This window comes from Saccopteryx bilineata, chromosome X (genome assembly GCF_036850765.1).
Source record: "Saccopteryx bilineata isolate mSacBil1 chromosome X, mSacBil1_pri_phased_curated, whole genome shotgun sequence".
NCBI classification, from domain to species: Eukaryota; Metazoa; Chordata; class Mammalia; order Chiroptera; family Emballonuridae; genus Saccopteryx; species Saccopteryx bilineata.
Window position 1 is genome coordinate 39237909 of NC_089502.1, and position 27674 is coordinate 39265582.

Genomic DNA, 27674 nt, shown 5'->3' on the forward strand with positions numbered 1-27674 from the left:
CACTGTGTTCTCGTTCTCTCTCTCTCCAACTAGCCAAAAGAAGAATTGGTTATGGATACGGGTAGACAGTAGTAGTTTCAGGTCAAAGGGTTAGCACCACATTGGTTGGGGAGAGCTGGTGAATGAGACGAAAATTCAAGGAGGTGCAAAACTAAAACAACTAGTGAACTGTGTTCCTGGAACTAAAACAACTTGCGAATTGTGTCCCAGTGAATCTCAGGGAACAAAATCTTGACTGGTATTCAGCATAGTATTTTACAGGTCTGAGAATACTGCTTAAGCCTCTTAGTTGGCCTTTCAGAGCAAACACAACTATTTGCTTTTCTTGTCACTTAATATTGCCAGGCAGAATCTCCACAGTCCTGCTGCTAGAAATTAACTTCTTACAACTGCCATGGCATCAAGCTCCATTTACCTCGTTTCTCTCTGACCTTGGCTAAATGTAACCTGTTACTTAACAAAGCAGCCTTTTCTCCCCTGTGCCTCATCAGCTCCTCTTTAACTCCCACTCACTTGCTGAAGTCCTCATCACTATCATCGATTCATATATAAGGGCCATGTCTGCAGACAAGCCCACAAGAATTTTCCCAACACTTTTTTTTCTTGCCGTGGCCTCTCTCAAGTAAAATATATGTCTGCACTATTAATACTGGGATAGGAAAATCAGAAATCTTTTGGACCCCTCCCGAGAGTCCTATTTCTCCTTGGAAGCAAATGAACTTTCAAACGTGGCTTCCTGGGTTTTTCAATTTGTTGGTGGGTGGATATGGAGTGGGCATCCTGTCTGCACATCTGGCAGGGGCGCTTTCCAGATTTTCCTCATGACTCAGGATCAGTTTCTGATTGTTAGGCGGGGCAAAGTCTCCTGAAGTTTTTGCGAGTCACCTCCCCCTGTGAGCAGAGCTTGGTACAGCCCAAATAGTTTTCAGGTTAAGAAAGCCAGAATCTTTGTTCAGCTGCACTGACTGAACAGATTTTGTAGGGGTTACCTGGCCAAGAGCAGCAGCGGCGGCAGCAGCAACTGGGATAACTCAGGTGAGTAGAGAAGGCATTTGCAAACTTATCCTGGATAACTTGGTGTATAAAAGAGGTGAAGAAACGAATTTGATAGTTAATCAAAAGCCACAGCTATAATTTTATGATATCCGGATCGAATGTGCATGTATATTAGCAGTTTGGAAACTTCCAAACTAAGGGAATTTTTTGACTGGTTATTTTTGGGTGTGTGTGAGATGATTGTGGTTGTCTGGCAAAGAGATTTTTCTAGTGATTTCTGGTCTTTTCTTTCTTTTATCGTCTTCTGTTCTTCGAAATCCCTGGTAAGAAAGGACAGATGTTTCTTAGGCAAGTGAGAGGGAAAACCCAGGCTGACTGTCCAGGCTTCATTCTAGTTTTTGCTGACCCACAGCTGTGGGTAGATTATTGAAATACAGGCAAACTCTTGGAACCACACTGTGTACAAAAGGCTTTTCAGCGCTCTCAGCGCATGGGAGGGAGTGGCGGCAGAGGCTCTCCTGTTTGCACAGCTAGTCCTCCTGCCCTGGTGACAGGTTGATATTGACTATTTTATTTTCAGCCCCTGGCCAACCTGTTTTTTTTTGTCATTCTTGCTTTGTTTTAAATGTTGTTTTGCAGTTGTGATTCTATCCTCCCCCACTCACCTACACACTCACAACATTGCCACTGGTGTTCTAGGGGCTTAACTGGCTCGGCTACTTGACCAGAATGGGCTGGGTGGAGGGCAGGGAAAGGATCGGAGCATTGCAATTGAAACTAGGTTCTGAGGATTTGAAGCTTGAAGTTTGGTGTAAAGCACACAGAAACATTAAACAAATGCTGCCATCCTGACAGTCACTCTTAGCTTCAGGATAAAGTATCCTGGTTTGAATTAATGTTTTATGGAGTTTGGCTAATGTCTTATTTAAAAATCTTTGTCATGAAATTAAGAACATGTTATAGTCTGAAGGAATTAAAACATATTCTTTTGGGACTGCTAATTAACTCTTTCATTTCTCTAGCAGTTTGCAGGCATGTGTGTGCATGCCTATGTACATGTGTGTGAGAATACTTTGGATTTGAATAGCATTCTTTATTTATTCTTAGCGTCTCTAGCAGTCTAGGGAAAGTCTAAAAACACTTGTGCAATCAGAAATAAGTTAAAAAGCAGGCTTTCTGCATCCTTAGGTGTTTTCGTTTCCTAAATTTAAAGCAGAAAAAGCCCCTTTGTGACCCCCAAACAGTGCTTCTTTGATTAGCCTTGATTTGAAGTCATCTCACCTTCTGACAGCTTGCAATTCAAAAAGAAAAGTCCTAAATGCATTCTTGTAAGAAGGGGACAATGAGAATTTTCCAAAATAATGTCTTGAGTTTTTGTGTTTGCACACTCTCCTTGCACCCTTTTAAAAATTGTGGTGAAAAGTGTCAGGAGGTCCTAGTTTTAGTGCCAGCTCTGTCATTAGCTATGTTACCTTGAGCAAGCCCCTTGACCCTCTTGCAAAAGCAAGGATTTGGGTTAAGTGATTTCTAAGAGTTCTTCCAGCATAATTATTATATAAAAATTGGGATTAAATTCTCACAAGGCTATTCAATTAGACTTATAGGATGAACTTATTATCTAAGAGGAGAAAAACAGGTAGTGGGGGGGCAGTCAGCAAAAAAGAAAAAAATGGAAAAGAGAGGAGGTATTGAGTGGTGGAGAAGCCATTTTATATTGGTTTTTAAAATGTCCTTAAGTATCTTATTTAAAGCATGTGATCAAATCTCATTTTCCACTAAGAATAGAAATGGAATTTAATAGGCTTAAAAATAATGTTTTCTAACATTACAGTCTTACTTTGGTTATCGTTTTCCTTAACAGTTAATAAGTATTTTTGTGTACTTCTTTAGACCCCTCCAATAACATTATGAGGCAAATGAGGCAGCCATCATATTCCCATTATGCTTATAAGGAAAGTGAGGGACAGAGGTGTTATCTCCACTAAATGACGGTATTTAGAACTTGATCCTGGATCTCCTGACTGCCTGTGCTCTTTTTATGATTCTGAATGGCTTTTTAATTCTTGATAGAGTTCTTCAATAAATGGCATTAAAGAAAATGTGCTCTTTTTTCCTTTGAATGTCTTGGAACAGACTCTTCTCTCTGAGCAGAGTTGATGTTTTCTAGATAAGGCTGGATCAAAAGACTTTCATGGATCTTTTCAGAACCCACAATATCTGGCTAACAACTTGAATCTGCATGGTTATTTGTCTTGTAGGTGCCTGCCCATAGATGTGGACTAAGACTCCGCCTGTGTAGACATGGAAAGCTCTATTCTCTGTGTAACAGGTGGATGCTGAATTGTTATTACTTCTTCCTTTCTAAGCCCCTTTTATCTCAATGCACCACCTCCATGTACTAGGAAAGAGGAACTGTTGATTATGGCTAAAGTGACCCGTACTTCATGCCTGGACAGAGTTAAGTCTTCGGTATTCAGTTGCTCTGCAGGAAAAGAAAAAAAAACACACTCCTAATTGCTTTTACCTCTGACTTTGTCCCAAGTACAGGACAAGGGCAAAACTGGGGAAAAGGAGAAACGAGCCAGTGACAACACCTCAGAAGCCATGTGCTCTCCCTCTCTCCTCCTAAAGTGCCTCCCTTACCACCCCACTCACCCCAATCAACAGAGTTTGTAAAGCACACACTGAGTTTCCTCTATCAGTTAATAACTCTCTTTAACAAACTGTGTTAAATTTCAGTTTTTAGAGCAAATCTGGTTTCTACTCTAAGACTTACACACAGGTAAAGAACAAATGATTTCTTCTTAAGAGTTTGCCTAGCTCCCCAAGCTTTCCAGTCCAGTGAGTGGCAAAAGCTTCCTCTCCTAACTACAGCCTTGTGGTCTACGTGGCAGGCACCGTCAACTTCCCCTGGCAATTCTCAACTTTCTGTACTCTGCATCCACCCCTCCCACTGTTCTTAATCCACACGGCCTTCTTCGTGCTCTATCTCTAGGCAATGTGTGCCAGTTCAAATAGTACTGCTTAAAACCATTATCTCTGCAAAACCCCAGACTCGGCTTCACCCAACCGCCCATGATACTTGTCTCATGACACAGTTGTCCCTCCTCTTAGATGTGTGTATTCCCTTTGTTAGTTATTTGTTAGCTAGAGCCTCTTTCAGTTGATACTTAAATCCCTGGATTTGATTCTGTTTACTTACTTTCTTAATATGTGGTTATTAATCTAAAGGCTGTCTCTTCCTCATAGATAGGGGCAGCAAGATAGCAAAGAAAGAACATTCTTTTCTTTCCTCTCGTACTCTCTGACAGGGCAAGGTGTTTATGACAAACCCAAATTATAAATTTCTGGGTTTCTAAAATTTTTATGATGGTTAACTGATGAACCCTTGAATGATAAGGATTTGGATTCTCTCATGAGCATCAAACTATGGAAATAACCTTTTAAATAACCACGAGGACAATAAATTCTAGGTAGAATGCCTCAAAGTTGGGTATTATGTGTATTTTGGAGGGTTTTCCTTATTGGAGCTAAAAAAAAAAATCCTCTTCAAAAAAAGCAATGACCAAAAGAAGCAGTGTGGTACGGTGAGAAGACGCACACTAAATCTAGCATTGCATAGACCTGGCTTTGAGCTCATTCTGCAAGTTTCTAGCTGCCCATTCTCTGACCTGCCATTTCTGCAGATACAAAATGAAGGACACAGATAATATGAACTAAACATGGTTGCCATGAAGAGATCATGAACCTAAATATATATTTCAAAGAATGACTTCCTATGTAAACATGAATTTTCTACATAAGACATTCATCCATTCAACAGCTATTTCCTGAAGAGTGGTGGAGTGCCTGCCCAGCTCTGTGCCAAGCAATGAGATGGCTTACACTGTATATCTTGCATTTATGGAACACTTTCTACTTATTCAAATTACTTTTACACTAGTCATCTTAACAGGTATAGCCACAGGGTAAGGAGGGCAAGATAGATAACTCCATTCCCACAACATGAAAATCAAAGCACAAAAAAAACAAAGTTACAGCAAACGGAACATAGCTAGTCAGAATGGGGGTCAATTCTGCTGTGCAATTCAAATGGGACATGGGACTACAACTCTACTCTAATGAAAATCTGTCAAAGTTTAGGCTGGTAACTACTATTCTTTTTTTTACTGAGTCCCCAAAATGCAGGCAAAAGGCTTGATCTAACCACACCAGCTGTACAATCTGCCTCTGAAAGAGCCTACTGGGATCATACTGGTTTTTAAAATCAAACCTGATTTTCTCTGCAGTATGTAAACAGGCCCTCTTTTTATAACAAAGATCTCCTTTGCAGGATCCTGCTTGCCTAGCCATTTGACTGAGTAGCACGGAAGATTGATGGAACAGACGTCCTTCCCAAGAACAGGAAATCCTCATTTATCCAAAATAATTAGGGACTAGCAAGTTCTGGAAAACTAAATATTCTAATTGCACTGGACTATCCCCCACTTATAGTCCTCAGCCTCTGGCAATCCAACAAAAATTTCCAGGGAAATCAAGAGGCATAGTAGTGTTTGTTTTAAATTTGAGCACATGCAAAAATTGGGGTCCATTTGTAACAGGCCTGGGCACACCTTCTGATTGACTCTGATGCTGCTTAATGGAAAATTATTACCTATATTATTCATGGCTTTAAATACAAAGAAATACTTTTATTTTAAAACATGAGGGCAGACTTAAAAATAATAACTGAAGGCATTTGGTATTTTGCAGTATCCCATTGCTTTCAATTTGAAAAAAAAATCAATAAATAAGATTTTAGATTGAGAAAAATTAGTAAACTTGCTCATATATATTGTAGGTTGCAAGAAACATTAAATTTAAAATATTTTTACAGTTTTCAAATAGGGAGACTTCTTTACCAGTAAGGGGTTTCAATATAATACTGAAAGGGCATGAAATAAGATAGTAGAGAGGTCCAATTAATATTACACTTTTTATAAAATAGCAACTGCCACTTTATTAATTGGATTTTGAGCTGTGTTACTTATGCAGGCTCTTCAAAGTGATAATTAGCTTTATAAAAATTTTCTCCCATTTTTTATCAGATACTTTAACCTTAAATTTTTATTTTCAACCACAATATGATCATAGGATACAGACAGTTATCTTTAAAATATACTTTTGAAATAATTGGTGTCATGTAAACTTCACAATCCCCTCTTATCTACCATTAAATATCATGAGATCATTAAAACCATTACAAATCTATCTTTCTGATCTAGCATTGAAAATCCTATTATCACCCCAAAGATATCTAAAGTCAAATTTGCCTTTCAAATTATCCTTATAAAATCAGTTGTTAAGGGCATTTGAGTGTAGGACAGTCGGATACACATCGCCTGAAGAGCCACTATATTGATTCTCTATTTACTCATGTGAGGGTATTTTTTTTCTTTTTCCTTTTTTTTGGGGGGGGGGGAAGAAAGCAACAATGTATTGCCATGGGATAAGAATCTATAGTCCCCAAAATAAGTGTAATTGAATTTCAGAGTCTGCCTTTTATCAAGGGCAGATGATTGCATATTAGACTTTGAAGAAGAAAAACACATAAAATCTTTCTATCTTTCCTTGTCTTTGGAGGCCATCTGCTGAGCTCTGTTTCCTGCATTAGTCTTTCTGGCCAGTAATAAAAACGCAAAGCTCTTTAATGATAGAAAGGAAAGCACTGTGTAAAAGGGCTTGTTAAAAGTGAAAGACGTTGCTTCTCCCCTCAAGCACTCAGTGTGTGACCCTTCAGGACACCAACTTAATTCTGAATATAGTAAACTAATATTTTTCTTCAGCACAAATTTAAAATCATTATTTGCCTTGAACTCCTCCCTGCCAGTGGTAAATGGAAGAATGCCCTTTAAATTATAGTGACTCACATTTAACTAGAAGTCTTAATATTTATTATCTGTTTTCTAATAATATTATTAAGGCTCATATTTTCTTGTTTGTCAGATAAAATCTGAGGTCCCAGGATGGTTTGGATGCCTTACCCAAAGCCCCAAATTAATTAGTTGCAGAGCATAGAGCCTTTTTTGTTGTTGTTTTTGTTTCCTGAAAAAAGTGACTTTTCCATTAAAGCCAAACTTGAAGTGCCTGGCTTTGGGAATAAATCACTAGGATGACTACCATTTGTCTAATTTCAGGTAATCATTAAAAAAACTCATGAAGTTCTTCCTCTAATAACAATAGTTTTTCTCATTCTAGACATAGTTTGATACTATGGGTCCTCCTCTGAAGCTCTTTAAAAACCAGAAGTACCAGGAACTGAAACAGGAATGCATCAAAGATGGTATACTTTTCTGTGATCCAACCTTTTTACCTGAGAATGATTCACTTTTCTACAACCGACTGCTTCCTGGGAAGGTGGTGTGGAAACGTCCCCAGGTAAGTTTCTTTTTTTTAATTCCTGTCTCCCTTTATATTTATTTATTTTTGTTCTTATGACTACTTGGTCCACTGTTTCACTCACAGAGCCTACTACTGCACATAGGCCACTTTAGGAGACTTTTAGAATGGAAAGTGTTAATAATCTGTGCTTCTGGCAATAGCTTGAAGAATCTTGAATATTAGTCAAATTTTGTCAGATTTAGTAATTTTAAAAGAACAAAAAAATATATCATGCTTGTTTTCTTTGGAAGTTCATTTGAGTAAACATGGTGACTCAAAAACAACTATATTCTTTACTGAGTTGCTTATCACAGCAACTTTATGATAATCTCAGACCAGTAAGGAGAAAAGCTCCTTGTATGCTGAACATAACTGAAATGTACTCTATAGGGAGAAAATAAGAGTTTGCATTGGGGGAGGGAGACTTCTTTGCTGCACTTTGGATAACATCACCTGTATCCTTTCACAATTAACAAAGTGGAATCCAAGTAGGATTTCAGCTCTTTCACCACCTATTAATGGTTACTATGCTTCTTTGTGGAACATCTGTATGTTGTCTCTAAAGCAAGTCTTTTTACTTCCTCGCAAGCACTACACGAGCCGGAGGACAGTGCATAAAATGATAGGATAATGATGTCTGGAGAAAAAATGACAACCTTGTTATATATAAAGGGTATAACTGGTAGAAGGATACACTACCTGGGTCCCTTCCCAAAGTATTTCACCAGGAATATAGTCCACAGAAGACATATTATTAAATACAAATCCTTGAACTTTCACAATATCCTGAAAAATTTCTGGTTCTATTTAATGATGTACTTTTTGGGAGACTATTATAGAACCACCTCAGGTAGCAACTTAAGGTTTGACTTCTTCAATAAGAAAGCTGTCACTTTTTAGTTGAAATTTTCAGAGCTTAAACTCCTAAAAGGAGTTTTTGCAAGAGCTACTTTATTTTATGCAGGTTGCCACCAGGTGGCGCCAAGACACATCGACCACTCTTAAGACTTTTGTTTTCTATGCGATGCAAAAGACATCTCTTTTTTAAATTTTATTTATTTATTTTATTTTTATTTTTTTAAAAGATTTTATTTATTCATTTTAGAGAAGGGGAGAAAGAGAGATAGATAGATAGATAGATAGATAGATAGATAGATAGATAGATAGATAGATAGAGAGAAGGGGGAGAGAAGAGGGGAGGAGCAGGAAGCATCAACTCCCATATGTGCCTTGACTGGGCAAGCCCTGGGTTTCAAACCGGCGACCTCAGCATTCCAGGTCGACGCTTTAGACGCTTTATCCACTGCGCCACCACAGGTCAGACCTATTTTATTTTTCAATTACAATTTACTTTAAATATTATCTTGTGTTTGTTTCACGTGTACAGCTTAGTGGTTAGACCATTATATATTTTAAAGCATGTTCCCCTTGATATTTCCAGTACCCATGTGACACCATGCATAGTTATTACAATATTATTGATTATATTATCTATGCTGTGCTTTACATCTCCATGACTATTCTGTAACTACCAACTTGTGCTTCTTAATCCTGTCACCTTTTTCTCCCAGTACTCCATCCCCCTTTCCTTCTGGCAACCACCACTCTGAACCTCTGTGTCTATAAGTCTGTTTCAGTTTGCTTTGTTAATTTATGCTCTTCTTTAAATTCCACATATAAGTGAAGTCGTATCATATATGTGTTTCTATGACTGACTTATTTCAGTGAGCATAATGCCCTCTAGGTTCATGTCTCAGTTGTTGCCTGTAAAATATGATAGCCATTGAGAGTATAAGACCTGGAAAAGCCTCTCCATCAGAAGAAAGATTACACTCCTCTTGACTTTATGTACCTCCAGTTGTTGACAACCCTGCAGATCACTGACCTGCAATAAAATCTTGGAAACGTGAGTAGAATTTCCTAGCCACTAATTGGGTATGCAGAGAGGTAAGATTTTCTTGCCCCAGAAATGCATGAAGAAAATAGAGCTGTATTGCTTGGAGTCACTTTAATGGATGGATGGTGATAATGAGGGGCACCATTTTTTTTTCTGATGCTTGGATGTAAAAAAAGGAGATCAGTAAGGCAGTAGTAGCTAAAAAGGCAGGGAATTCAGGGAGGTTTTCCAGGGGTGTTAATAAATATAACAGACTTTAACATAATCATAGTCTAAGCAGTAAATAGTAAAGCAGAAGAGGTTGAAGACATTGAAGAAAGAAGGAATGATTGATGATTGAAGGAATATATGAATGAATGATTCCTGGAGGAGGAGGGAGGAGATCCAATGTGCAGCAAAACTGTAAGCCAAGATAAAGCCATTCCATGGATGTGAACGAAGCCAACAGTGCTTCCTGTACTGGGCAGTCTTTTGACACATCTATCCTCTGTCTTGGCTCAGTCCTTTGTTGTTTGCCTTCATATTCCAAATTCTGTGGACTGAATCCTAGGTGGATTAGCAGGGAAGGAAGCAATACTTCTTTCAGGTAAAAAGAATGCCAGAAAGAAAGGGTGAATGGGGATGGGCAGAAAAGGAATCAGCATTTGCAGCATGCCTATTATGGGCCCAGATACTGTGTTTAGAGTTTCATATATATATATTATTCTTATTTGCTATGGTTTAGCAAGGTAGGTACCTTAAAATAATTTTGATATCATTTTTTGGTTTAAAAAATAAAAGTTGATACTATATATCAATTTAATACATGAGAAAACTGGATCTCAGAGAGAAAAGATAAGAATTTGTCCAGGATCATGCTGTTAACATGCTAGGATTTGAATTTAGTTTTGACAATAAAGCCCACATTAGTTTCTACCATGCTGCCATTTCAGGGACATAGAATTGTGTGTCTCTTTTGCTAAAATACATAGTTCTCCAATAAGTTCTTCTCACTGTCCCAATACTATATATCATTAATTGATCTGTACTTTCCTTTTTAAGAGCATACATGACTTAGTCTTAATTCAGCCCAAAGGGAGAAGCACTTGTAAAACATTTCTTAAGTACCTACTCTATGATAGCTTCTGTACACGATTCAAACGTGGCCTGAGGTGAGGCACTTCCATTCTAGTTGAAGAGATAGATATTGAACTAACAAAGAGTTAAATAATAAATTACTGCCAGATATCAGAAGTTCTATTTTCAAGTATACAGACAATAAATCATATAAGGTTCTGAAGAAGGAAAAGTCATTGCAGATTGAAGTGGTTGGGGAGGGGAAAAACAAGGTTCTGGGCCACCATCTGAGTCTCCTCAAAAAGCTTTGGATTCCTTTTCAGTCAGTGTGGAGGCCAAGCCTGTGGTCAAGAACACGTCAAAGTTCTCTGGTCTCCCCTCAGGAAAGCCGAAAGACAGCCCTGGGCCTCTCTAAATTGGCTCAGGAAGATCAGATGGGTCACTGACCTCACCCGCCTCATTGGCAAGGTTGAAATCCTGGTTTGCAAAGAAGCTTACAGACTTCTTATCCCTTGGCATACCACATAGCCTCATACTCAGCCAGGCCTATTTGGAAGTCTCTAAAATAGACAAAGTATGATTAACTTTATATTTTCTGTCTCTTTCCTCTCTTGTGTTGAAAAGCCTCTGCTTTAATACTCCTCCCATGCCTGTAATCACCACTGCTAATTGAACCAATTAACTTAAGTCAAGCCACACCATCTTAGGGAAGGATTGAGTTCCCCATATTTCCACTTGCTACTTCCTTGCTATGTACTAAGGAGCCACTTTAGATAGATAGTGTTTTCACAATTGTTTAATGACTATACCCTCAGAGGAAAATACTTTCCCTCAATTCCTCCAGTGGTTCCATGGCCCTAGCTACTGAACTAGCTTAGTGGGTACACAGGTATATTGCTGAGACATGTATTCCTAAACTTCCTGCCCTCTTGGGTCCTCAACATATAAAGTCTTAGTAAATTCTAAGAGCTGGATTTTACGGAGTTACAGTGTGATCATAAGACTCCAGGTAAGATTTTTATGCTGAAATCTGTTTGCCACATTCCCATGGAAAATCTCTTCTCCATGTCCGTCCAACCACTCTCCCCTCCTACTCCTCTCTGGCTTTTTTCCTGGATGGTTCATACTCAGCTGCAATAGTGTTTTACAGAAAGACACATCTAATCTCAAACTAAAATGGAGCAAAGCCTCATGAGGATTTGCATAGCCAGCTATGGGAGAAGCAAGGGAACCTGCATAAGATCTTTTGTCAGCTTTTCTGGTCAAATTTTGATTTCAGCTTTTATTATCATTGCTCTCGCCCACGTCTTCCACTAGGTAATACCTTCCCCAGGGGCCATTTAACTACATTGGAGGGAAGGAGGTTGGTGAGTTTCTAGATTAAAAGAAAGATGATAAGAATGAAAGGGAAAGGTTGATGAAGGGAAACATTAGAAACAGAGGACAGAGGTCTCGGTGACAGATTATATGTGAAGGAATGGTAAGGAGAAAACACTTCTATCTTTTTGCTAATAGGAATTGCCAAGAGCCAGATGAATGTAATACCTCTGAACAGTAGTTTTCACTTCAACTCTTCACAAATTTCATTCTCTTCCTGTAGATCATATCCTTCCACCTGAGTAGTCCTAAGTATATTCCACTGTTGTCACACTTGAAAACAGTTAAATAGGCCCATACTCTTTCCATCTATCGTATTTATTTAAAATTCTATTTTTTAAAAGTTTTAATAACTAGGTCCTGGCCGTTTTGCTCAGTGGTAGAACATCGGCCTGGTGTGTGGATGTCCGAGGTTCAATTCTTGGTCCGGCACACAGGAGAAGCAACAATCTGCTTCTCCACCCCTCCCCCTTTTCTCTCTCCCTGTCTCTTTCTCTCTCTTCTTCTCCTCCAGCCATGGCTTAATTGGTTCAAGGGCACTGGCCTCAGGGGCTGAGGATTGCTCAATGGAGCCTCTGCCTCAAGCACTAAAAATAGCTTGGTTGCAAGCATGGCCCCAAATGAGCCTCAGATGGGGGTTGCTAGATATATCCCAGTCAGGGTGCATGCAAGAGTCTGTTTCTCTATCTCTCCTCTTCTCACTTGGAAGAAGAAGAAATAAAAAGTTTAATAACTTTATCAAACTTCAATTTATATACTATAACATTTACTTTTAAAGTATACAATGCCTTGGATTTTCTAAGTATATTTACAGAGTTGTGCAAGCATCACCACAATCCAGCTTTCGAACAAATGTGTCATCCCAATTAAGATCTCCTGTGCATATTTTCTAGTTGTTTTTCCAGTCAATGGCAACCACTCATCTACTTTTAGTTTCTATCTAGGTTTTCCTATTCTGAAATTTTCGTTTATAATAGAATCATAAAAGTAGCTGCCTTCTTTTGCTTAGCATAATGTTTTCAAGGGTCATCCATATTGTAGCATTATCACTTTGTTCCTTTTTATTGCTGAACAGTATTCCATTGAATGAATATATAAATTTTTCCCAATAAAGCCATCTGGAATTTATATCTGAGGTCTCCTAAAACAAGTTTAAAGATACTAATAAAAAGATATCATGTTGTGACTTGGTTTTCTAGGTTAAAAATGAAAGTTGGTCTTAAGACCTTATTCTTGGGTTCCATATTCAATTTTTCTTGAGGAGGTTAGGAAAGAAGAGAATATTTTACTGATGACAATATCTTCATGTGGAAGTAAAACTCCTCAACAGGTACAATGAGTGGGTCACCATTATTCCCTGCACCTAGGTTCATCTATCAGTGTCTGTTTGTAGACAGACTGTTCAATATTGTAAAGATAAAATACTGGAAACTTGGACTATCTCACAAAATTCGCAGGCACTAAATGGAAACTCTGAACCTTGTGCGACTACTTACAGCCCTAGACTTAGTCATAATATACTTATTGCATGGCCGGCCTCACTTGTAGGTACCCATGTTACCCCACCAGTACTGCTGGACTGCACATAGCACTTTTAAAAGTGTCTTCACTCTTCTGGTTGCTGGTTTTCTAGGCAGCCTTTCATTTGGATCTGGTTTTTGAGGTTTACCCTGGACCTCAATGTTTATTGTAATCAAATTTTACCTGTGTTAAAAAAAATTCTAGAGATGTGGATGTGGTAGGTGCAAAGGGATCCACATAGAATGACATGTGCAAGGCTCCAAGAATTGTAATTGCATGCTTCCCTTCCCCTCCCAGAGGTATCTGGCAAGGGAGATGAGGTGAGTACAATGGGAGGGTCTCTCGATGCTCAGCTAAGAGAATGTATTTTCTAGAGAAGCTGCTTTTCTTTGGCTCAGGGACGGGGATATGTGGGGGACCATTTCTGGCTTTACTTAGTGCTTGACTTCCCTACTTGTTTGTGTTTTCCCCTAAGAAATTATTTTGCCTTGACAAACAGCCCAGTTCAAGGATCACATTAACTGTGCCAACACAGCTGGGAGTCATTAGGGGCTCAGCAATCTTCTCTCCCTTCCAAGCCACCCAAATATGTGACTATGTGAGCTGTGACCTCTCTCCCAACTCCACTTCCTACCACTTTCAGATTTGCATTGGCTCATTACCCTTTACCCTTTCTACCTCCTTAGCTCCTTTCTAGCTTTTCACTTCCTTAAAGAGATAGACAATAAGATTTAATAAGGATTTGCTCCATGTTTCACATCATGGTGCTGACGTACAGAATAGATTGGTTCATATTTAGTGTATTAAGTTGAGAAGATCAAACCTTATTAGTGCGGCTTAGCCTGGAACCAAAAACTAAGACATGATTTAAGCAAGTCTTTCAGAATGATGGAGAGGTTTTAGGTGAGTGTTAAGCACGGAAGCATAAAACAAGGGGTAGATGGCTGAGAAAGGTAACTGCATTTCTCTTCCTGATATGCTACACAGTATTACACTTTATGTGGTGTCCCTTGATAAACCTAAAGTCAAAAGGATGGATCTATTGAGGTCTTGAGTTTCTTTCTCTAACTGTATATGGTTTGAAGGTTCTAAAACTTCAAATTTATGTCTACTAACCAGCTGGATGATCAAAGGGGCAAATTACGGCACTCCTATGAGGCTGTCTCCCCATTTGTAAAATAAACAAGTTGACTAAAAAGTCTTTAAAATTTCTTCCAGCTTTGACAGTCTGTAGACTGTTAACTTATGTTTTAAAATGCATTGTTAAATAACCATCCTTCATATGTGAAAGAGTGTAGTAAAACTGGGGCATGAGCCAATTTATAAAAGGAAATAAAAAGTAATGTGGGCTTTTTGCCCAAATATATATTCTGCCATGATTATACTTAGCTTTACACACACAACACACCCACACACACACATACTCACTAAATATATATATATATATATATATATATATATATATATATATATATATATATAACTGTTACCATGCTAAGCATATATATTATTTAGAGCAAGAAATAAAGTTATACAATCTTTTCTTGGACTTAGGTGATTCATACAATAGTTTTATAGCATAGAAAAACAGTTCAATGAACAGTGATATATGAAAAAGTATCTTTCTTTTACTGTATATGATTAAGCATATATATATGGTTAGGTTGACAAGAGTATAATTGACTTCTGTTTACATGTCTTTTTGATCATTTATGCACCCTTTATGTTTTGAATAGAAGTTGACATGCCAAAAGTATTGGCTGAGTGTAGATCTCTGCTGTGAAATGAAAACCTTGTATAAATTCAAGACACTGTAATGTAAGTCTCATTACTAATGACTCTACATAAAACCAGAGAATAATTTCTCATAATGATCTTAAAGACTTTTTTTTCACATATCAATGTTAATTGTACTGTTTTTATATGCTAGAAAACTATTGTATGCATCATCTGATTCCAAGAAAACATTGTATAACTTTACATCTTGCTCCAAATAAAATGGTAACACCTGACCCAGAAAGTAAAAACTGTTCAATTCCATCTTAGAAACTGCAAAGAAACAATAAGAGAAACAATATCGGGATATAGTTCATCTAACACGCCTGCTTTATGTTCAATAAGTGAAAAGAAAAAAGGCACGAAAATTTAGTAAGGTAGAAGTTTTTCCTAAGACACAAAAGTAATGATGAGACTTCAGACATACATTAAAAATAAAAACCAAACAGAAAACCCAAAGTTGACAACCCACCTAACCTACTCCTTTCAGCAGAAGGATATCCAATTAATCTTCAGCTTGGACTTGTCCATGTCCAGAATGCTTATTCTTTTCTAGAGTTATTTTGGCTTTTAAAGACTAGATGGAATGTTTTATTCTGTAGACCAGACTCTTTATAAAGGATAATTATGTCCATTAAAAAAAGAAAGATTTGAGAAGCAGAAAAATATAGCTATCTCTATTTAATAATTTTAAATGAATATATATCTAGATTTTGTTTCCATTTGAGGCAAGGATTTGATTCTGCTGGATAAGCAGAATGTCAAGGTACTGGAAAGTGGTTTCCCCCAGGATGCTTTTTTCATCTACTTAATACTTCATTGATATTTCCTGCACTTTAACTCTGTAAGTGCTGATACTCTGAGTCACAATTATATGGTATCTTGTATGCAGCTATACTTTTGTCCATGCTTGTCTCTCTACCTATAATGTCTTCATAGTCCACCCTTTTCCAAATGCCTAACTCTAGTGGTTCTTAAGGCTTCAACATGAGCATTGCCACTTCTGTTTAATCTATTCACCAGGAAAGCTTTAGGGATTCTTCCTCTAGGCACTGATTATACATTAAAAATTCTTCATCTGCCTGAACAGGTGGTGGTGCAGTGGATTGAGTGTTGACCTGGGTTGCAAAGGACCCAGGTTAAAAGCCCTAGGTCACCAGCTTGAACACGGGCTCACCAACTTGAGCATAGGGTCAGTGGCTTGAGCGTGACCTCATAGACATGACTCCATGGTCACTGGCTTGATCCCAAAAGTCACTGGCTTGAAGCCCAAGGTTGCTGGCTTAAGCCCAAGGTTGCTGGCTTGAACAACGGGTCACTCGCTGTGCTGTAGCCTCACCCCCCTGCTCAAGGCACAAATGAGAAAGGAATCAATGAACAACTAAGGTGCCGCAACAAAGAATTTATGCTTCTCATCTCTTTCCCTTCCTGTCTGTCTGTCCCTATCTGTCCCTTGCTCTCTCTCTGTCTCTTGCCAAAAAAAAAGCTTCAACTGTGTCTTATCACATTTTGTTAATTGTGTTATTTTCCTACTCACAGTGGGAATGGCACTGCTAATGACTTGTTGGGGAAAACACACACATACACCCCAAACAAATGCTGTTCCCAATCTATCCAAGGTTCCCTCAGAACTCCTGTTATAGTAAAAGACTGTCAGTTGAAATACTCCTGTGAGTGGTCTATGACCACCTGCTGTTATCTATATTTATCCAATGATGTGAAAAGATCCAGTTGCCATGGAGACCACTATTGCCTTTGCTTTATGTTAGGAAAGTTCTTTATGTGAAAGGTCTAAATAATTTTTTCAGAGTATTTATTTTTACCTCCAGTAGGCTTTGTTTCTTAAATTTAATCACCTTTCTAAGCACAAGTGCTTCAGAAAATATCATCCTGACAAATAGGGTCAGAATATAATGTACTGCCTGACCTGTGGTGGCGCAGTGGATAATGCGTCGACCTGGAAATGCTGAGGTCGCCGGTTCGAAACCCTGGGCTTGCCTGGTCAAGGCACATATGGGAGTTGATGCTTCCAGCTCCTCCCCCTTCTCTCTCTCTGTCTCTGTCTCTCTCCCCCTCTCTCTCCTCTCTAAAAATGAATAAAGAAAAAAAAAGAAAAAAAAGAAATAGAAAAAAAAAGAATATAATGTACTAATTTTTAGTTCTCCTCTTTAAAAGTTCAATGCTGTGCTGCAAACACAAACCCTAGTGACAGCTATGTCTGAGAGCCCCAACCAAAACATCTCATTCTGTTTTATTGTAGCCTCTCCTTCCATTTCTCCAAACACATCCCCATATTACCCTGATCCTGTGTCTAGATGATCTACTGCTTTCTGTATTTTTCACAGCTACCAACTTCCTTTTATTTCACCTGTGGAAGTCCTAGTCATCTTTCAACCTTACTTTGCTCAGCTCACATTGGGTCTTTGGAAACACTTCCCATACTCTTAGAAGCAACTGTTGTATCCACAGGACATCTGTGATGACCCCCGTCTGATTGTGGGCAACATCAGCAACCACCAGCTGATCCAAGGGAGACTGGGGCACAAGCCAATGATTTCTGCATTCTCCTGTTTGGCTGTTCAGGAGTCTCACTGGACAAAGGTATTGCTTCTCCTATGGGACCTCACTCAGTTTCCACCATCTTGTCATCTTTAATAATTTCAGAAAAAGTCATCTCATAACTTTCTAGATTGTCTATTCTTGAAATAAGAATTTTAACTAGGTAACTTCCCTCCACTTTATTATGAGACTTTTCACAAATACAGAAAGTTGAAAGAATTTTACAGTAAACACCAATACACTCACCCAGATTCTACCACTAAGATTTTACTCTATATGCTTTGCCACACATATTAATAGAACTTTGGTCATTTGCTGTGCTTTGATTCAGTAGCACTGCACGCTTGTCTTCTCTGTAGCTATTGGGATATAAAGGTAGAAAAGGCCAGGAATAATCAAAAGGTGATAAAGATGAAAATAGCTCTTTGAAGTGGTTCTAATAAATTATTAAGAGTACAAAAATTTATTTGGCATATAGTTAGAGTTTGGTACAATAAAATGTTGAATTGATTTGGAACAAAGTTAGAATATTTTTTTATAAAAATTGTTTTAGTAGATTAATGTATAATTATATAGAAATTGAGAATTTTCTAAATGTAATTTTACTCGTTATAAATAAAATCTATATTCTATAGAATCTACATGAAATCTCTAGGATGGATTTCTTAAAAATAAAACCACAGCAGACATTATATATTGATAGAACTTAATTTTTAAAATACCTTGTTTGTGTGGTTAAACATGCAACCATAAATATATTTCTATAAACAGTTTCTTTAATGGAGTTTATAGATTATCTGTGGGAAATAACCCTTATCTGGCTACTTTCAGTCACTCTCTGTGTATTCAGGGAAGCCAAAGTGATACTATCCTCAGCAAAACTTAACTGGGAAAACAACAGTTGTGGAAAAAAAATTTCCCTACCCAATACTTCTTAATGTAGACTCATACAAAATTTACTTAGTGTGCTTTCTGTTGCCACATGAATTTGCTGGAATTCAACTCAGTATTTGGATATAGTCTGGTGAATAAAAGTTGATTGAATGTTCTTATATTTCCAGACAATTCCCAACCATAAGGAACAGGAGTGGGACCCTCGAAAACTAGACAAATATGCTGGGATATTTCGCTTCCGTTTCTGGCATTTTGGAGAATGGACCGAGGTGGTGATTGATGACTTGCTGCCCACCATTAATGGAGATCTGGTTTTCTCCTTCTCCACCTCCATGAATGAGTTTTGGAATGCTCTATTGGAAAAAGCTTACGCAAAGTAAGTAGTGGGGGCTGACTAACACATGAGGAAAGGAAGGCCATATATTTCCTTGGGAGTTCATTCTCTCCCAGCTCAATTCCTTTAGTTTAAATTGGGTAAGATCTGAGTCAGATCCAAAGCATTGCTTTGGGCTTTAGACTGGCCCTAAGAAATCTTAGATTAGCAAGAAACCAGCTGTTCTGGTTTATATTAACTCCATACTTGCCCCTAGGTGTCCCTTCCTGCCGCTAATCTGCAAATAACATGGCATTATGGGCTTCAAGTTTCTGCATGGGCTGTCCTTGACAAACAGAGCCTAAGCCTAGAAATCTCTGACCATAATCTCAAAATAACTCTCCTGCCATATCTAGAGGAAAGCCAGATGGTAAAGGCTGGCTGGGAAAGGACTGTTCCAATTCTTGGGACAAGATGTCCTTAACCTGGAAAAATAATTTTACAAAGATAATATTGCATATTTGTTCTCAGGATGCTTGGCTGTTATGAAGCACTTGATGGTCTGACCACCACTGATATCATAATGGACTTCACTGGCACATTGGCTGAAACTGTTGACATGCAGAAGGGAAGATACACTGAACTTGTTGAGGAGAAGTACAAGCTGTTTCGAGAACTGTACAAGACATTTACCAAAGGAGGTTTGATCTGTTGCTCCATTGAGGTATGAATTCACTAAAAACAATCACTCTTTTCCCATTTCTGACAGAGGAGACTACAAAATTTAGTAAGAAATATCACTCTCACTCTGGAGATTCATGAAAAGCCATTGTGGGACTCAGAAATACACTATCCCTGGCAAAGGCTGAGGAGCTTTAACTTTTTATCCTTTTGTTCCAGTCATCCTACTGGGAGCCAACATTTGAGCTCATATAATAGCTCCTGCTAAATTATTTCTTCTGCCTCTGTTCTTGGATGTTGAGATTATAGTTTTTTGGGGGTTTTTTTTTGTTTGTTTTGTTTGCTTGTTTTTTTTAGGAGTAAACCAGCTACACCAAATTTTAATGCTATTCATATCAATGTAGTACTGTGGGTAGTTTGAATCTGAATTGTTTAAATGAATTGTTATTAAATTCATTTCCTTTCCTTCACTTGTTCTGTGTCAAGTTAGGTTTCCGGATTAAATTTTTATCTGCATGGGGAGAACTAGCTTCAACCATGCTGGGGTAAACCAATCAAGGAAGAGGAGGAGCCAGGCTTGGGTCTCTCAATTTTTATACTTTTATGTATCTTTGTTTGCTCTCAGTCTCCCAGTCAGGAGGACCAAGAAGTTGAAACTGATTGGGGTCTATTGAAGGGCCATACCTACACCATGACTGATATTCGGAAGATCCGTCTTGGAGAGAGACTTGTGGAAGTCTTTAGTACTGAGAAATTGTATATGATTCGACTGAGGAACCCCTTGGGAAGACAGGAATGGAGTGGCCCCTGGAGTGAAATGTGAGTGCCATTCCACTTTGACAGCTACATCTTCAAAGCCCTATAGTTTTTCCAAACCTATTCCTCCAAACTGCTAGTAGATTGTCAATGCTCAGTAACATCTGTGAGCTCTTCTTAAGCATGAAATGTTTGACCCAGCCATAGATGAGATAAAGCAGGCTCAGTTTTTATGTATTCTGTTTCTTTGGCATACTGCTTACCATAGCAAGTCAATGGCAAACAACGGCTTATCTCCTTTTGTTCATTTGCCTTTAGTTCTGAAGAGTGGCAGCAACTGACTGCAGCAGATCGCAAGAACTTGGAGCTTGTTATGTCTGATGATGGAGAATTTTGGTGAGGAGAGGTTTTCAGTGCTAAGGGAATTGTAGCTTCTACATAGACCTAAAATGTAGGTAATAAGTCCAATCTTCATTTCTTTCCTGTATTCCTTCCATTCAGGATGGGCCTGGAGGACTTTTGCCGCAACTTTCATGAACTGAATGTCTGCCGCAATGTGAACAACCCCATTTTTGGACGCAAGGAGCTAGAATCAGTGGTGGGATGCTGGACTGTGGATGATGATCCCCTGATGAACCGTTCAGGAGGTTGCTATAACAACCGTGATACCTTCCTGCAGAATCCTCAGGTTCGAATAAATTATTTTTCCTTTTATTTATTTATTTTTTAATTTTTTTTTCAGTGAGAAGCAGGGAAGCAGAGAGACAGACTCCCGCATGTGCCCCAACAGGACTCCATCTGGCAAGTCTCTATGGAGTGATGCTCTGCCCATCTGGAGCCACTGCTCCATTGCTTGGCAACCAAGATATTTTAGTACATGAAGCAAGGCCATGGAGCCATCCTCAGCATCTGGAACCAACTTGCTCCAACTGAGCCATGCCTGCAGGAGGGGAAGAGAGAAAGAAAGAGAGGGAGAGAAGAGAGAGGGGAGGGGTGGAGAAACAGATGATCACTTATTTTGTGTGCCCTGACTGGGAATTGAACCCAGGACATCCACACGCTAGGCTGACACTCTACCACTGAGCAAACTGGCCAGGGTTAATCAATTATTTTACCTTGCCTCCAAATTATCAAAGCACTAAGAACCCAGGTTCACCTTACAATATTTCTTTGACAATTTTTTCATTTGCAGCTATTTAATATTTATAAACTAAGATGTCTAAGGGTTGGCCCAGATTCTGGTAAAACATGGCAGACTATGTCTCTGCAGAGAAATACCTTAGCAACATTAGCAACTCTGAGAGTTCCCTCCTCTAGCTACTTCTCTCCTTGCCAAATTACTTGGTATGGCTCCTTAACACCCCTCACTTCCTTCTGATGGTAACACATTGGAGAGAAAGGATCGTTTCCCAGATAACTTTCTCAATTCATTTTCATTTCTCTTTTTCCCAACTGTTCTCTTGGGTGCATATTTACTATACATGTTCTATTTCTCATGCAGGTTATTCTTTTGAACCCCATCATTATGTCTCCCTTTTCTAATCTAGAACCAAGTCATTTCTCTCAGGATTTGAATAGCTACCCCATCAGTGATCTCATTCCATCTATCTTCCATTACAATGTTATTCCAGGTGACACAATTAGAGCTTAATACTAAACACAACCCAAAGTAAAAAAATCCAAACATCCAAAGACTGAAACTTTAATAAGTTTGATGGTTTTATCTTTAAATATACTGATGAGCCTGACCTGTTGTGGCTCAGTGGATCAAGCATCGACCCGGAATGCTGAGGCTGCCGGTTCAAAACCCTGGGATTGCCCAGGCAAGGCACATATGGGAATTAATGCTTCCTGCTCCTCTCCCCTTCTCTCTCTCTCTCTATCTCTCTCTCTCTCTCTCTCTCCCCCCCCTCTGTATCTCTTCTCTAAAATGAATAAACAAATAAAAATGATTTAAAAAATGAAAAAAATAAATATACTGATGAGCTAACCTACATGACAAGAATTCTGACTCTATTGCAGCCTTACATGGGTATGTATTTTCTTTGTATGGACCTCATTATCAGGCATTTGGAAGCATACTAAGGCTGGTAGTTTAATTTACTTAACTCATACTTTTTCTCCATCCCTTCCATTTTGTCTTTAAAGAAAAAAATGCTCCCATTATTCCCTCTCTGCACCTCCATTTACAACCCTAAAATATTTTAAGTATCAAGCACATATACCAAGCTGAAGAAATAGCCCTTTTGGTTTCACTGTTAAGTATCTGCACAAGATTGACCTATGCAGGCCTTGTGGGCCTATGGTTCTGTGTCTGTTTCCTGTTTCTTTCTAAAGGGAGGAAGAGAAAGAGGAATGAAGGGAAGGAGAGAGAAAAAGAGAGAGAGAGAGAGAAAGAGAGATAAATCTGATGTCTTTTAGTTTTACTTCCTAGTGGCACCATGATTCCCCATATGATGTTAGAATGTCTCTAGCACAGCTCTGCAGCTTCCTTAGAACAGTGATAGCAAAGCATCAACTCTCAAGGAAGTGAGAGTTCCTCCTTCCCTCCACAAGGCACACATCTAGAAAGGCAATTAGAAGTTAGCTTAGGAAATGCTGCAGTGTCAGGTTAAGTTAAGCAAGGATACTTCGTGTCTTTATAATTTTGGAATTTTATCTGTGTACAGCTTTTAAAAGCAAGAGGACAATAATAAAAATAGGAATGCCCAAGAACCTACCAAGAACTTACTAAGACAAAGCATATGATTTTTGGTATCAAAGGCCTAAGCATAAAGTTATCTCTTTCAATATATGCTGAATGCCATAGAGAAAATCAGGTTTTATGATCTACACTTATCAATTCAATGAATTAGCCATGGCTTCATTGTGTGGTCAGTGGCAAAGCCCAGAAAATAATACACATTTCTGATTTCCAAAGTCATTTAGTCCCCTGAAATTTGAGCTGGCTGTTTAAAATCAAAGTGCTAACTAAGCTCCTTGGGGCCTCTTTCCCTTAGTACATCTTCACTGTGCCTGAGGATGGGCACAAGGTCATCATGTCACTGCAACAGAAGGACCTGCGTACCTATCGCCGCATGGGAAGACCTGACAATTACATCATTGGCTTTGAGCTATTCAAGGTAAGAATAGGCATTTGGAGAAGAGAGAATGCTAGCAAGTGGAGTAAAAATTAAGATAGGATTAAGGGTGTTGAGAAAGGTCCAGGGATAAAGAAAGCAGAGGGCCTAGGATCTTCCAACACAAACACTATGACTTGAGTAAAATGAAGCATTTAATTCAATTACACTTCCAGGTGGAGATGAATCGCAAATTCCGCCTTCACCACCTCTACATCCAAGAGCGTGCTGGAACTTCCACCTACATTGACACCCGCACTGTGTTTCTGAGCAAGTACCTGAAGAAAGGCAACTATGTGCTTGTCCCGACCATGTTTCAGCATGGCCGCACCAGCGAGTTTCTCCTGAGAATCTTCTCTGAAGTGCCTGTCCAGCTCAGGTTCCGTTTCCCCAGGCAGCCTTGCAAACTCCAATTCTCTGTTTTGCCTCCAGTCCCCACTTTCCCTCTTACCCTACGCAGACATTCAAAGGGACAATTTGTTCAACTCAGATTTAATTGAAATGATGGTGGTAGAAATATTTTTTCAAAGTGGGGTTATGAGAAATTCCCCAATGGAGTGATCTGAGCTTGAAGGCTCTGATCTGCCATTTAAGGGGAATAAGCCTATACAGTGTAAGATTTTCCACTTATATTTTATCTTCTGTTCTCTGGCTGACTCTTCTCTTAGACAGCTGGCTTTCCTCACTGTTCCTCTATTATGTTCTGAGTGCTGGGTCACCAGAGCTACCTTTTCACCCCAACCCTGCCTTCTTTGATCTTTATCTGTTAGTCCTTAAAGCAAAGAGAAAGAAAAACATAGTCATAAAATGTAAGTCATGTCTGAGGAGGAACGAACTAAGTCACTCAGTGTTTCATGTTTGTAGCAACAATGCTTTGCAAGCCTATCTTCTCATCAAAGGTCAGTCATCATCAATAATGTGTCTTCTTTTGATGTTCCAGGGAACTGACTCTGGACATGCCCAAGATGTCTTGCTGGAACCTGGCTCGTGGCTACCCGAAGGTAGTTACCCAGATCACTGTTCACAGTGCAGAGGGCCTGGAGAAGAAGTATGCCAATGAAAGTAAGAACTACAAGAGTGTCTGGGAAAACAAAATTTGGTTTCATGTTTTGCATGTGCTGTTAGAAAAGATGTTCACAAATTATTCTCTTCAATGGTATTTCGAGTCAAGATAAGTCAAGATAATTCTCAACCATGGACAAAAATGCTATGCAAACTTCTTTGGGGAAGGCCTAAATAATATTCATTTTTATATCTTTATAAAGTATAGCAAAGAGAAGGCAAGCAGACATAAAAGTCCTAGATCTTTCTAGTACCCTGGTGTTATCCTCAAAGTCCCAGAATAAACTTAGATAGTTTCTTGCCTGTCTGGAAAGAGAGCTTGAATCATTGTCTTAAAAACAAATGTCACTTTGTTCCAGCTGTGAACCCATATTTGGTTATCAAGTGTGGAAAGGAAGAAGTTCGTTCTCCTGTCCAAAAGAACACTGTTCATGCCATTTTTGACACACAGGCCATTTTCTACAGAAGAACCACTGACATTCCTATTATAGTGCAGGTAAGAAGGTGAATAGGGACCTCTAGAGTGGCTCATATTCAGTATAAGATACTATTAACTATTATTTTTGTTCATTTTTTTCATACTCAAACACATTTCCCAACAGGCATAGACACTGACTTTCTAATTAATCTCCATCCTAAATAACCTCTTTTCCATTTATTTCATTGTAGGTAGGAGCCCTCATGCTCAAAGGTACACATGTTAACATATGTACTGTCAAGTTCCATGAGGGAAAGCGTATGCCAATTCCGATGACCATGATCCTGCTATGTCAGGATGGAGCACTACAGTTTGGTTATTATTCTGACTTACTGCCTCAGACCAGCTGTGTTTAGGTAGCCATGTCATAACTCAAGGTTGATCTTGAGCTCTGCTTGCTGGCTTTTCATCCCTGTTTGAAGTAGATTTCCTTCAGTCAGAGAAGTATCAGGAGAGACCATCTTCTGTTTTTTAAAGAAACCTTTCCAAGCTCAGTGTTAGGTTCTTCATGCCAATGTGGAAATTCTAATCTCACAGAAGGTTGCTGACCTTCACTTTCTTGACTTGTCTTCCCAGGTCTGGAACAGCCGAAAATTCTGTGATCAGTTCTTGGGTCAGGTTACTCTGGATGCTGACCCCAGTGACTGCCGTGATCTGAAGTCACTGTACCTGCGTAAGAAGGGTGGTCCAACTGCCAAAGTGAAGCAAGGCCACATCAGCCTTAAAGTTATTTCTAGCGATGACCTTACTGAGCTCTAAATATCCAGCTCCAGAAAATCCTGACAGCTTTCCATCCTTTTATTTTCTGTCAGATGCCAGGTCTTATCTCAGATTTATAATCTTATGAAAGAAAGAAATTAATAGTAATCAACTCTTCCTTTCTTCTGATAAGTTCCCCATACTCCCAATCCAAGTAGCATCAGTAGCTACGTAACCTATATACCTCTAGCAGCTGGACAGGGGGAAGTGATAGTCTTATCCGGAGATCATACAGATGTTTGCCAAGAAAAGAACTCTGGAGCTTCTGGGGGTGAGATTGAAACAGGACAACAACAGCCTGGATACCCTATAGATGCCTTTGCTGCTTTCAGGTGCCCAATATATATCTCCTCTGTAGAGCATGTTAAGGAAGGAGGAGGGGTGATCAAGGCCAAGCTGGTCTAGCCTGACATCCCAGCTCCTGCCTGAACACTAAAAATGACCCAGCAGCATTTTATTCAGTATCCAGGCCCTGCTTATAAGTCCCCAGCCCTTACGATCACCACCACCGCCGCCGCCACCGCTAGCACCACCACCACCATCACCACCTCCAGAAAGTGTAGTCCTACCCTAATCTAAGTCACTCCCCACAGTAGGTTTTACCTTCATGTTGAGGAGGCTTCCTAGGTGCTTAATCAAGAGCTGGAGTCCAGTGAGGCCTAGACAGTGGAAAGTGCCTGAGCTCCAGCTTTATGGAAGCCAGCTGTGTGCCACAAGAGGGAAAAGTGGAAGAAGCTGCAGTGGGAGACAAAGCCTCGGTCCCCCACCCATCCACACACACCTACACTCACGCACGCGCACGAGAGCGCGCACTAACTATCGTGCAGGCAGTCAGTGGGCAAGAAGAATGAATAAGTACCACACACCCTGAAAGGCTAAGAAAATCCATCCAGGCACAGTACAGCCAATTTTAGACCCCTGACTACAATGTGAAACAGCCTGCTGCTGCTAGGTTTACAAACAAGCTTGTTGTTCTACGCCCTTTGCCTCCTAATATCATTGGTACTGAAGAACCCATCTGAGGCCTTCAGACTTCGGTCCCAGGTCAGGCCCCTCAGGCATTTTTCTAAGTTGGGAAGCTTTACTCCCTGTGGGTGTTTGTTTGCCCTCTTGTTTTTTTCAGTATTTCTACAGAATTTTCTCTAGAGTCAGTTGTTCCAAAATGTTCTTCCCTCCATCTCATCTATCAACGTTCTACCCCTCCTTTAAGGCCCAGCATAAATGCCACCTCCTCCATGAAGCCTTCCTTAACCCCCCAAACTTCCACCTCCAACAGTATTTCAATGCTTCTGCAATGATAAAAAAAAAATAGTTGTAGTACCTAGTCTAGTACAGCACGCATTCATTTAAAAATATTTTGTAGATTTTTTTAGCTTGCTCATTTCCTATCATGTTTTTCAGTCTGTGTTACTTCTGTACTGCCTTCACTACACTATTTTACATAATCTAAACCACAATAAAATTCACATTCAATAAATTGACCAGTTTTGACTTGATTTGATGGAAAAAGAGAGATGGTAAGAGTAGCCAACTGTTGCGGCTTATTTTGGAACCATCACAGGTAGGGGTGGGGTGGAGGGTTCTTGTTGCAACCTGGGCTCAGGTAGAAGTATGATGGTTGCAGAGGCATTGGCTGCATTCTGATGGTGCTGTGCTCCATCCAGGTGGGTGAAGGGTTTGGGAGAATGGAGAGGGACTCTTCTATTTTTAAGAATATTTGGGTGGTATTTGGGGTTACATGATTTTGAAACTTCTCTGGGATTGCATTAAAAGTCAAAGCTACCACGTCCAATTTTTAAAGGGAAGACCTCCCAACATTAAAAAACATTAACTCTTTCCCTTAAGGACAAATGAATGTGAAGATATCGCTCACTTGCTTGTACACTCAATCTGCCATTTGCCCATCTTAGAATAGTAGGCTATGGGAGAAGCTCTTCTTCTTTTTCATGAGTTCTGTTTTCTGACAGGAAAGAAAGAATGCCCAGGCAGAGGAAGGGTCTCTAAGCTCAG

General features: G+C 39.3%; 1 protein-coding gene across 1 annotated transcript; it reads left to right on the forward strand.

Moving 5' to 3' along the window:
- Positions 1-934: 934 nt before the first annotated feature.
- On the forward strand, positions 935-27129 carry CAPN6 (calpain 6). Its single transcript, XM_066249854.1, has 13 exons — positions 935-1035; positions 7234-7413; positions 17513-17644; positions 18664-18872; positions 19341-19533; positions 20116-20309; positions 20565-20642; positions 20748-20934; positions 23246-23368; positions 23542-23744; positions 24306-24427; positions 24787-24923; positions 25482-27129. Exons 2-13 carry the CDS (start codon positions 7249-7251, stop codon positions 25662-25664), a joined length of 1926 nt encoding a protein of 641 aa, XP_066105951.1. The 5' UTR covers positions 935-1035; positions 7234-7248; the 3' UTR covers positions 25665-27129.
- Positions 27130-27674: the final 545 nt, after the last annotated feature.